This window comes from Oryzias melastigma, linkage group LG23, assembly GCF_002922805.2.
Source record: "Oryzias melastigma strain HK-1 linkage group LG23, ASM292280v2, whole genome shotgun sequence".
Lineage (NCBI taxonomy): Eukaryota > Metazoa > Chordata > Actinopteri > Beloniformes > Adrianichthyidae > Oryzias > Oryzias melastigma.
In genome coordinates this window covers 5,909,580-5,921,114 of record NC_050534.1, presented here as the reverse complement: position 1 = coordinate 5,921,114, position 11,535 = coordinate 5,909,580, and the positions used below count along the sequence as shown (strand labels likewise).

Genomic DNA, 11,535 nt, shown 5'->3' with positions numbered 1-11,535 from the left:
GAGGAGCCTGTTTTTTTTGTTATATTATAAAGTTGATATTAAAGTTGTTGTTTGACTTGTTTTTACACCTTCCAGAAATTAAAAAAAGAGGTTGAAATTTGTGATTCTGGTTTCCACATTTTTAAAATAAACATATCAAATGTGTAAAAAGAAATCAATATCCATAGCAATAAGTAATAATTTCAGATGTTTAAACTTAGATCATATTAGAAGGACCAAAGTAGAGGAAACAATGTATGGATGCCAAAATATTGGCACATAACAGTTAAAAGGGGAAAAAAGGACCTTACACTAGTAACCCATATTTTACAAGTACTCTTAATCAAAAATGTCTGGAGGCTAATGAGCTTAAAATAAATTCTATATACATATGATCAGCAAACTCGTGAGAAGCATGAGAGGGAAGAATATTGCAAGTTTTTTTTTTCAAATAAAACATGTACACAAATTTTTTAAAACAAGTTAAACAATGTGGGGTATAGCTAAGCAGAAATTTAAGGTGGACACAAAACATACATTTGACAAAACACAAAAATGTGACAGAAAAGAGTTACATCAATTGGACGCCAACAAGAAGAAACAAAGAAAACCAAAGCAAAACATCCAGGTACAATCAACCCTAGACTGAATAAAGTTACAGGGACAAACTGAGGAGAACAAAATGTTCTGATTGTGACCTCTTTTTAGGAAAATCCATACTATGAACCATGGGGGCTTAAGTGAGCTGGTATGTATCTCTGTGCATACCTTCTGTTTACAAGTGTGATAAGGTGATGGGATATGCTGTACTCAGGCGGAGGAGACCATTGTTTGCAGCTATCAATAGAACAGGAAAACTTTGATCACACTTAGGAAACACCCAGCCTCGCAGAAGCTGGATCTCAGTGGAAGAGGAAAGGATTTCACTCTAACAGAAACAGCGGGCTTGGAGTCACAATAAACGGTGGTCAGCTTCATGCTGCTGCTGTTTGTTGTGTGTTCAAAAGGATGGATACTCAGGAGGTTTGTGTTGGAGGATGTGCCGCTCTGTGAATGTGTGTTTGTACCTGGAGGTGGTGGTGGGGGGGACATCTGAAGATCTGAACCCACCGATGCTGCTCAGGCGAGCATCCCACTGGAACAACTAGTTCACTCCAGGACCGCGTGCACATGTCTGTTTGACTGCGCCAGGGCTGTGCGGCTTTTTATTGACACAATCAACAAGCACACGAGTCTCGAGTTACTGATTACAAGTGATTTTACAATTTTTTTTTGGTCTGATAAGAGTTGGGCTTTAAGCACAAAGTCCTGCGGGGTACAACAAGCCTTCAGTTGGGATCTTCATAGTGCCTAACTTCTACAGCATCTAGGTAAACCTTTAATTTTTTTTTTTTTTTTTTTTNNAACTTATTTGAGATGCATTTTATTTTTATCATCTTTTGTTAATATTTTCCACAATATTTTAGTTAATCAAAACAAAATATTCAATCATGCACTCTTTTTAACAAACTACTTTTATAAATATTATTAAAAACACTTTTTTAGTAGAGCTGAATTCATTTTTTTTTAATCTTTTTACTTTCTCTTACTTGCAGGACTTCTACAGCCAAATTCTGTGCATTTTTTTATTTTGCATTTTCTGGCGCACACAGCATCATCATGAGTGTAGAACCCACAAAGCCACGTAAGGCATGCTGCTCCAAACTAAAGGTTAGTATAATGTACCATTTCCATTAGCATAACAAAATTAATAGGACTGAATTTGAGCAAAAATGTGCCACGGCTCAATTCTTGGAAAACCATTCTCTGTTTATTTTTTGGGTTTGTGTTTATTGTTCATTTTTAAAAAACAATTAAAAATATTTTTTGCAAAATGCAGAAAAAGGCCGAGAATATTATTATATTTTTTACCTAACTGTAAAATTCAGAATAGTAAAGTTTTTGGGGCTCATGATGTTTTACATAAGATTTGTTTACATCATAGAAGAGCTGTTTATTGATTTGATTTCCTAATATTACCGTTTATTACACCACATGTGTGCATGTCTTATTACACAGACCAATATAACATATTAACTATCCCCAAAATAGCCCATTATCAATTTTGGCTGAAATTAAAAAGATTTAATTAATTTCCTGTTAAAAGCTTGCAGATAAAAGCATTAAATAGAAGTTAATGTTGATTGTTTGGGGACTTTTATTTGGGAATCGTCTGTGACCTCAGACCTACTGTTGGTCCCTGTTAATCATTAACAATCTTTGTGCCAAGGGTACAAACATGGGACATTGCTGATAAACTTTGGAGTAGCATCTGGGAGTTTAGCTAATTATCATTTCCTGTGTAGTTTATTATTTTTAAAAAATCTTCAAACTGTCCTTATGCATCAAATAACAACAATAAGTTCATTTTTCAAAAAAAAATTTACAGAGAAATTTTTTTTTTCTTCACCATATTTTTTTAATTCTTGTTGCTAGTGTTAGCTTAATAGCTTTCCAAGTGGTTTAATTGAATAACTTTGTATGTTTTACTTTTTCATAATTTTACATTTTAAGCTTACTTCATAATCATTTTTTAAAAAGAAACACTTATTATACATACTATACAATGTTACAGCTAATAACATGAAAAAATTCTTGTAGAGGGTATAATGAAGTAACAATCCAAGAAATTACTCCTAAAAGTCAATGAAAACCTATTTAATCCTATTTAACCATTGGTATCAAAATTGATACACACATTTTTGAGACCCCGTCTCATTAACACGATCCAAATTTTCCCTAAAAACCCATTTTATTTCACTTGTTCCATGTTTTCTGCCTTGTAGTTCACCATCATTACACTAGGGGCAGTAGAACTGCTTTTTCTGCTCATTTCAAAATGGCTGCCTCCATGAAATTCTTGGCGGGAAAACGTTAGCTAATTTTAAAACTTCAGCATGAGAATAACTAATCCGTTTTTTTTTTTTTAATGACAAAGCTTTTAGAAAACAGTTACATCATGTTAAGAATCCATGGATCTTATTTTCCTGAAGACTTATATTGATTTTTTTTGCTTATTAGGCTAATATTCATGCTTGTGAGCAAAAACTCAACAAACGATCTCACAAACGATAACTGAGCTACTAAAAATGATAAAGCATTTTTTTGTGGACTGCATCAAAGACTTTGATCTACAAATTTAAGTTAAAAAACATATAATTTTCTGTCAGTTTTTTTTAAAGCAGTGGCTTAGGAAAATTAGAGTCTTAATTTAAAACAATGTAATACAACATAAAATACCAGAGTCATGACCCTGCCTGAAAAATGTGGCCCCGTATGAGATAACACGGACTCATTGTTTAACAACATAATGGTTGATGACTTCCTCATGCGATTAAAAGTTAATTATATAATCAAGGCCTTAATCTCATCACAGCTGTTTTGTTGTGAAAACCTTTCATTGTTGAAGCCTGTTTCAATTGATTTAGTTTTGAAAGGTTTAATGAGTAGACTGTGAAGTTAAACTGTAAATGATGAGTTCTTTACATAGAGGTTGAATCAATGTTCTTCTAAAAGGGAAAGGTGTTAATGTAAATTGATGTATCCATCCTGATTTGGTTAGGAAGAGATTAACAGTCAATTAATCATGTCAATTACAGTCAACACACAAAGACTTTATTGTTTAAAAATGATTGTGTCAAACATTTTTCACCTTGACGGAATAATACTTTTTTGTGTGTTCCAGTTCTTTTTAGTCTCTATGGCTTTTGCATATTTTGCCAAAGCCTTTGGTGGAGCCTACATGAAGAGCTCCATAACCCAGATTGAAAGGCGCTTCGACATCCCCAGCTCCCTGACTGGAGTTATAGATGGCGGCTTTGAAATGGGTACATTTTCAAGATATTTTACTTTATCTTAATTGTGATATCAATCCATACTTGTGTTTAACTTGAAAATCTTGTTTCACTTCATGGTTGTCAATTCTAGGCAACTTGTTGGTCATTGCCTTCGTGAGCTATTTTGGTGCTAAACTGCATCGACCCCGGCTGATTGGTATTGGCTGTTTATTAATGGCCACCGGATCTTTCCTCACGGCACTTCCTCACTTCTTTCAGGGACGGTCAGTAGATGTCTTGCAAATCATTTGCAACTTTTGCACATTTTTTACAAAGATCCAGATGAGTTTTAGCATTTGCAGTAAAGGCTGTGCTTTTGACTGTATAAGAGAACTGGACTGAGTGACCCCTTGCATTTCAACACATTTTTACTCCCAACTTGTCATATATGAACTTATGGTTTGGGTCCACTCAGCGTCACTTTTTGGCGTTTTGAGTGTCCCCAACTCGGCCAGCGAACCGATACCGGTCCAAAGTACCTGGCCGCAGACAGGGAAAAATGTAAACGCTGACTTTGATTCTTTACGCTTTTTTATTTTCTGATTCTGTAGGAAGTTTTATTTTGGAAAACCACTACATCTGCCTGTTTCACATGACATAAAGCGGCTGGTCGCTCGAACATTAGCTATGGTTTGCAGTCCAGGGGTTGGGGACCCCTGATTTAATGAGAACAACCAGCACGTCGAAAAACAATGAGTTGGAGACACCCAAAATGTAAAAAAGTGACGTGGAGGGGGCCCGAAAAATACGTCTATATACAATATGACGAGTAGGGAGCGAGAATGTGTGAAATGTTTGACGCTTTTGATTCTCCCAATCTTGCTTTCAGTGGAAGGGGTGTGGTCTTTTAACATGCTCACTCCTGATTGGCGAGAGTGGTTGCCATAGAAATGAGGACTCAGACTGACTTGGACCTGTCACTGATTACTATTACTGGTTCCAACATCACAAAAAAAAAAAAAAAAAAAAAAATGAAATGGCAACTGAATTGACTTAATTTTATTGGAACCGAAAGCAAGTCATTTTCTCCGGGTGACATCACACTAACTCTGTTCAGTTCTCTGTACAGTTTGTACTGATGTTCTGAATTTTTCTTTCTTTGTTTTTTCTTTCTTATTGTAAACTTCACATCTGTGTCGACACTTCACAGGTACAAATATGAAACCAGCATGTCTCACACCAGCCAGGTCAACAGTACAGCAAACATCCTGCCCTGCCTGTCCAACCAAAGCATGGTAGATGAAGATGAGGCACCAGATTTAGAAAAAATTAAAGGTTTATTATTGCAAACACACATTCAATAACTTCCTTAAAATTCATTTCTATCTCGTGGCATTTTGTTATATTTAATCCTAAATTCTTCTTAGCAAACATTCAAGCCTGGCGTTCTTTCCTTCAGATTGTGAGAAGGCAGCAGGCTCATCCATGTGGATCTACGTGTTCTTGGGAAACATGTTACGAGGAATTGGAGAGACTCCGGTCATGCCGCTGGGCATTTCCTATCTGGATGACTTCTCCAGAGAGGAGAATACTCCTTTCTACTTGGGTTTGTAATTTAATCAAACTTTGTATTTCACACAACATAATCTTGGGTTTCAATCGTATCAGTGTTTCCAGTTCTTTCACAGACTGCTTTGTATATTTTCTCCTTTCCTAGCTTGTATCCATACAGTGGGAATCTTGGGCCCGATGGTGGGATTCATGATGGGATCCTTCTTAGCCAAGATCTATGTGGACATCGGATTTACTGACCTAGGTATGGGGCTTGGAGAGGTACAACCGGATCCAGTTACGGTTGTACAACACAGTGAATGTAATATTGGTTGTCAACAGTGTTTTACGTCAGTATTGGCTATCTTTATCTACCTTCTGTTTGTGATAAATGCTTAAAATTTCAAACATAAGAGAATTTGGGGCAGTTTGGTTACCCCGCCCCTTTTTTGAGCGCCCCTCAGCTAAATAATTAACCTTGTTTCCCTTTGATCCTTCATGACATAGCTTCAGTGAAAGAACAAAAACTTTAGTCATGAGGATAAAACGGGTCATCCCATTGATTTCTCCCAACTATGTCAACCTGTTGACATACAATCTGTAATGCTACTACCTGAGCTGGTAATTTTCTTAAAAATGTGTTTGAAACAGCAGGCTATACCCAGGAAATCTCCATCCTGTCTCTCAGAAACCATCACCATCACCCATCGGGACTCTCGTTGGGTGGGCGCCTGGTGGCTCGGCTTCATCATGTCGGGCACGGTGATCCTGCTGTCGAGCATCCCGTTCTTTTTCCTTCCTAAATCTTTGCCTAAAGAAGGCGAAGAGGAGAGCAAAAGCACAGAGCTGACGGCTGTGGCCGAGCAGGAGAGCTTCCTGCCTGAGGAGGCCGACTATGCGGAGGAGAAGGAGAAGGAGGCGACTTTTAAGGAAATGGTCAAAGGTAAATTATAATGTCTTAGAGTTAAGATACGATTGCATTAATTCAGGCATATACAAATATAAAGTTGTTCAGAGTGATAAAGTCAAATCAGTTCCGTTTATTGGACTACAAGGTGGCTGTGCAAAGGTAGAGCGGCCGACCTCTGATTGGAAGATCGTAGGTTTGGTTCCCAGCGTGTCTCTTGAGCAAAACACTGAACCTCACATTGCTATAGTTTTGTCTCATTTTTAATAAATTAACAGTATTGGAACTGAAATATCAAAAAACAATCAAACCAAAAATGTTTTCCTGACCATTTTTCTTGTCCAGATTTTGTTCCATCTTTGCGGAGACTGTTCAAGAACAGCATCTTCTCGTTGATGATCCTCACCAACCTGGTGGCGGTCAACGGTTTCATCGGGATGATCACCTTCAAGCCCAAGTTCATGGAACAGACCTACGGCCAGTCAGCCTCCAGGGCCATATTCCTCATAGGTATGGAGCACAGCCCCCCATTTCCCACCCCCAAAACCCCCTCTGAGCTTGCAGAAACAATGATATTATTACAGGAACGTGTGATTGTGTGCGATAAAAGTGACTGGACATATTAGTGCTAAATAGCTCACGATGTGGTCCACTTTTGTGAGTCTGTAGTTTTATGACTTGTTTACCGAGCGACTACAAAACTCTGTTAGTGTTATAACATGCATTGTTCTACAGTCACCAAAGCTAGAAAAACAGCGAGTGGCTGCCAAACGGAGCTGCTGCATTTCCTGTCTGTCACAGCAGTAGCGCTGCTAGCAACACATTCCATTCTCTTCTATGGTTTTATTAAAAACAAAAGAAACATCAGCAAAACAATAGAAGAGAAATTTCTTCAAAACACCTCTGACATCTGTCTTTACCATTTTGAAAAGTGTCTGATTACCGTACAGCTACAAGGAGGAAGTGGAAGGACGGGGTCATTAGCATAGAATTTGACAACGCCGTCCAAAATCAAACTGCACGGAGCACTGCCAAATGGTTGTTGAGAACTAAAAAACATCTTTCAAAACAACCCCCCCTCCCAATTAATGTCCACTCTAATCATCTTTTGATCTATTTTCAAAGCCTTCCCATTGGTCTTTAAATTCTGGCATTGCCGTTTTTAGCCTAAATAAAAGACCTGTGTCGTTTTCTAGAACATAGTTTCTGAAGATCAGCAGGAGCTCATTAAGAATTTACCTCTGAGTTTTGAGCTTGACTTTTGGCAAGGAGTGAGACCATCCATACTTCCCGCCATCCATCTGTTTATGCGCTCTCTCGCTGGCCCGAACTGACATTACTGGTGAAACAAAAGTTGCTAGCAATATTGGATCTATCCAGCTGTATAGTTTTGAGCCACGGGGAAAACGATGGCGTTAATGTAGTTGTCTGCAACTGGATTCATCGGAATGTAGCTGAGTGGCCTGCTCAGCGTTTTTCCTGCTTCACAAAAACAATCTTTATCACCACACGTGGAAACATGAGCCTCATTTGGTTTGTTTTCACGGTGCATGCGTGGTGTAGACCCCTAGCATGTCATTGCGTCATTGTAGAGCGACGACTAGAAAAAAAACAGCAATGGAGGTCGTTCAGCAGCTTGTATTTTTCTTGCTTTACTTTTTGTACTTTGTGCTTAACAGGAATTTAATGTTGGTTCAAAGAAGTTTGTGAATGGCTAAGAAGTTTACTGCCATAAAGAGGAAAACAGAGTTACTGGCTTAATACTATATTGCGCTTCTAATGGCGTCATCACTTTCTGCCAATCAACGGGGGGCAACTCCAGCTCCGCCCCAACCGTCCAGTTCCATTTTTCTATGATTCAACAACGTATGGGGGCCCTCAAGAAGTACGGGTCGGTAGTATCTAATGCAGGGTCTGCAACCTTCAGAGTCTGACTTCACTCTTCAGAAAAGCAAATTATGAAATTGTTCATAATTTTAGACAGATGTTCAAATGACTTCCTTTCAAAATAAGACATCCTGTGCCACATAGAATCATATCAATGCTGTGAATGTAGTGGTCAGCATTGACTTAAAAAAAAACAAAAAACAGTCAATTTCACTATTTGTGGTGCATCTCAGACAGAAATTCATAAATCAAAAATTAAATCACAGCTGATAAAGCGACCTTTAATATTTTTTTAGACCACTACTTTAAAGGGTAACCAATCACTACATCAATTTTTTTGACTGTTGACCTCTATAAATGAGGTTTTAAAAGTACTGTCTGATGGTCATTCCCGATTTTTTGCAAATTAAAATAAACTTGTTTAATTCTTGAAAACATAGTCAAAAACCACCTGTGTGCTGCCCCCTACAGGTTGAATCGATGTATTACAGTTGAATTTTGAGATTGGTCAAACCACGTAAGTTTCAGAAGTCTGACGTCATGATCTGCAGCTCCAGTAATGAGAACAGTCCTGCCCTAAGCCCCGCCCCTCTGATCAGATTTTCTAGTTTCGGCTGTGGGCGGAGTCAGCCTCCAAATCCCCTGTTTGGTTACCCTTTAATAATAGACAGTCCTTCTTATAATCCGGCACACCTTAGGTATGAATTCTGGTTGTGCTTACTGACCTCAAATTGGTTTTCCATGGTAAACAGCAATAAAAATGTGTCTAAATGTTGTTGTTTTTGTAAACTGTGACGCTAAACTGCTTGATATTGTTGGAGCATTATGGGTATTGTAGTCAAAATCCTGGTGGAGTGATGTGAACTGTGTTACAACTGTTTGAGATTGAGTAAAAAACCGTTGAACTTTTGTAACTGTTTTTGCTTAAAGCATATTCTTGTCTGAAAAATATTGCACTTTTTAAAATGAAAAGCATTTTTATTTAACCAAAGAGCCACCTTTAACTTATTGTGAACATACATAGCCTTTAGCTCACAAGTCTTTGTAACAATCATTTCTAGAATGTACTGAGCTCTCTCCATGTGTCTGTCCCTCCAGGTATTATGAATCTACCAGCTGTGGCTCTGGGCTTCATCACAGGAGGTTTTGTTATGAAGCGTTTCAAACTCGGAATCGTTGGAGCCAGCAGGATGGCCATTTCCGCATCTCTAGGAGCCTTTAGCATGCTTGCCGTTCAGATTTTCCTGCACTGTGGCAACGCAGAAGTGGCTGGTCTCACTGTGTCCTATCAAGGGTGAGCGGCTCACAAACACCAACGGGAACCAGACTGAGATGAATGTCTGCATGTTTGTTGCAAATGTTAATTTACTTAAATAAGTTCTAATAAGTGTTTTTCTGTGTCTAACCAGAGTTCCAGAAGTGTCCTACAACCAACAGACTTTACTGTCAAAGTGCAACATGGGCTGCTCGTGCTCGCTGAAGCACTGGGACCCGGTTTGTGCCTACAATGGCATGACGTATGCCTCGCCATGCCTGGCTGGCTGCCAGACCTCTACTGGATTTGGCAAGGCAATGGTGAGGCTGCACACTCACAGTTTCCCCTATGAATGAAACAAGCAAACAATCATGTATTTGTGTCAAGATTTTGACATTTTTCTACAGGTTTGCAATGAAAATATATTTTTTTAATAGTTTATCAGAAGCATTTGAAATATTTTTTTCAACATAAATGTTTTAAATATTATCTTTTCAACCCTACCTCTCTAAAAAGCTGTTTAAAGTCCCACTCTGATCATCTTTTGATCTATTTTTAAGGCATTGCCAATAATCGTTTAATTATGACTATGCAATTTTTGCCAAAATCAGAAAACGTATAATTTTCTAGAATAGTTCCTACTGAACAGTAGCTGGTTAGAAATGTACCTCTGAGTTGTTGGCAGGACTGTTAGTGCGGAGTAAGCGGGCACCAATTTCCCATCATCCTTCTGTTGTTACTCTCTCCCACTAGCCTACAGCTCATCATAGCACCTACCTAACATTACTGGTGCTACAAAAATGGCTGTCAGTTTTGAGCCAGATGCTAGTTCGAATGCAAAAAAATGAAGACGTACAGGGATGTGGTTCTCATTCCCAAGTCGTCACATATTTTCCCTACTGCGTCAGAAATTGATGTTTTGGGTGTCTACAACTCATCATTTTTTGACTTACTGGCTGCTCCAATTATATTGGAGTTCCCCAACATCCGGGCTGCAAACTCATACAGCACTGGTACCCGAACCATGACCCAGTACTGGATGTTCGAGGTACCAGACGCGAACCAGTACCACAAACCGTTACAGGAATCAAATGGCATCAGACGGTGCCAGTACCGGTTTCCAGACCAGGGTTAGAAGGACAAACGTTTGGGTACCAGCCACATCCCGATTACCAGTCCGGGTCCAGTACCGCGTCTGACAAAACGCACGGACACTTAATTTAATTGGAATAATCAGCAATTCAAAAAATGACGAGTTGAGGACACCCAAAACTTCAAAAAGTGATGCAGAGGAGTCCTGAAGCAAACGTCACGAGTTGGGAGTGAGAATGTGTTGGTCTACCAGTGGAGGAGTCATCTAGCAGGGAGCAGTTACTACATCACAAATGTGCTCTTTTTAAGCAGCATTTTCTGTCTGCTCCTCATTCACAACAATTTTAAGTAAAAGTTAGAATCACTTTTAATATTAATTTTCTTTATAAATGTCCATTGTGAGAAAAATGCCACAAGAAAAATATTAAAACACCAAAAATATTAATTTCATCGGAGTGGGTCTTTAAGTGTGTGAACATCAATCACTGTTTGTAAATCTTGGTTACGAGTCAACAGAGGGTTTGTTAGCTAAAAAACTTTAAATGCGACAGTAGTATGTTAACATAACCAGTAGTACTGCAATATTATACACGAATCACTTCTTTAATCCCAAAGTCCACCACTCAAATGTTCACTTTGTAGAGTCTGACATCTTGGAGTCCAGCTATGAATTTGTAAAAAACTGTGACATTAAATATGATTTGTTTGTTCTCAGGTGTTTAATAACTGCACCTGCATCGAGGAGGCCATGACCCCAGCAGCAAACACGTCTGCAGTGCTGGGCCAGTGTTCCAGGAAAAGCGACTGTGATAGGAAGTTCAAGATCTACATGGCATTGTCTGTGCTGGGGGCCTTCATTTCTGCCTGTGGGGGCACACCAGGATACATTGTTCTGCTCAGGTTAACACATAACTCTCATGTCCCATTACCACATAGGCAAGGACTATAGTTAATGTAGACAATTGGGTTTTTTGCACTTCCATTAAACGACTTTTAAGACAATAATCTGACACGATAAAACTATTTTTTTTAATCATCCTTTTAGAAAT

At 38.6% G+C, this 11,535-nt stretch overlaps 2 protein-coding genes across 2 annotated transcripts in view; one reads left to right on the top strand and one right to left on the bottom strand.

The window, feature by feature from the left end:
* The window catches only part of LOC112156560 (proton myo-inositol cotransporter), a 158,582-nt gene extending 157,433 nt beyond the window's left edge, over positions 1 to 1,149 (bottom strand). Inside the window, exon 1 of the mRNA XM_036210240.1 lies at positions 1,047 to 1,149. The gene's annotated coding sequence lies outside the window, so the exon portion shown is untranslated. The remainder of the gene's footprint in view (positions 1 to 1,046) is intronic.
* A 116-nt stretch (positions 1,150 to 1,265) lies between these two features.
* slco1d1 (solute carrier organic anion transporter family, member 1D1) overlaps positions 1,266 to 11,535 on the top strand; it is a 13,219-nt gene continuing 2,949 nt past the window's right edge. Inside the window, exons 1-12 of the mRNA XM_024291221.2 lie at positions 1,266 to 1,349; positions 1,575 to 1,689; positions 3,704 to 3,845; positions 3,946 to 4,078; positions 5,005 to 5,129; positions 5,254 to 5,400; positions 5,512 to 5,610; positions 6,034 to 6,288; positions 6,598 to 6,762; positions 9,238 to 9,433; positions 9,549 to 9,714; positions 11,202 to 11,386. Of these exons, the coding sequence (XP_024146989.1) occupies positions 1,639 to 1,689; positions 3,704 to 3,845; positions 3,946 to 4,078; positions 5,005 to 5,129; positions 5,254 to 5,400; positions 5,512 to 5,610; positions 6,034 to 6,288; positions 6,598 to 6,762; positions 9,238 to 9,433; positions 9,549 to 9,714; positions 11,202 to 11,386 (1,664 nt within the window). The 5' untranslated portion in view covers positions 1,266 to 1,349; positions 1,575 to 1,638. The remainder of the gene's footprint in view (positions 1,350 to 1,574; positions 1,690 to 3,703; positions 3,846 to 3,945; positions 4,079 to 5,004; positions 5,130 to 5,253; positions 5,401 to 5,511; positions 5,611 to 6,033; positions 6,289 to 6,597; positions 6,763 to 9,237; positions 9,434 to 9,548; positions 9,715 to 11,201; positions 11,387 to 11,535) is intronic.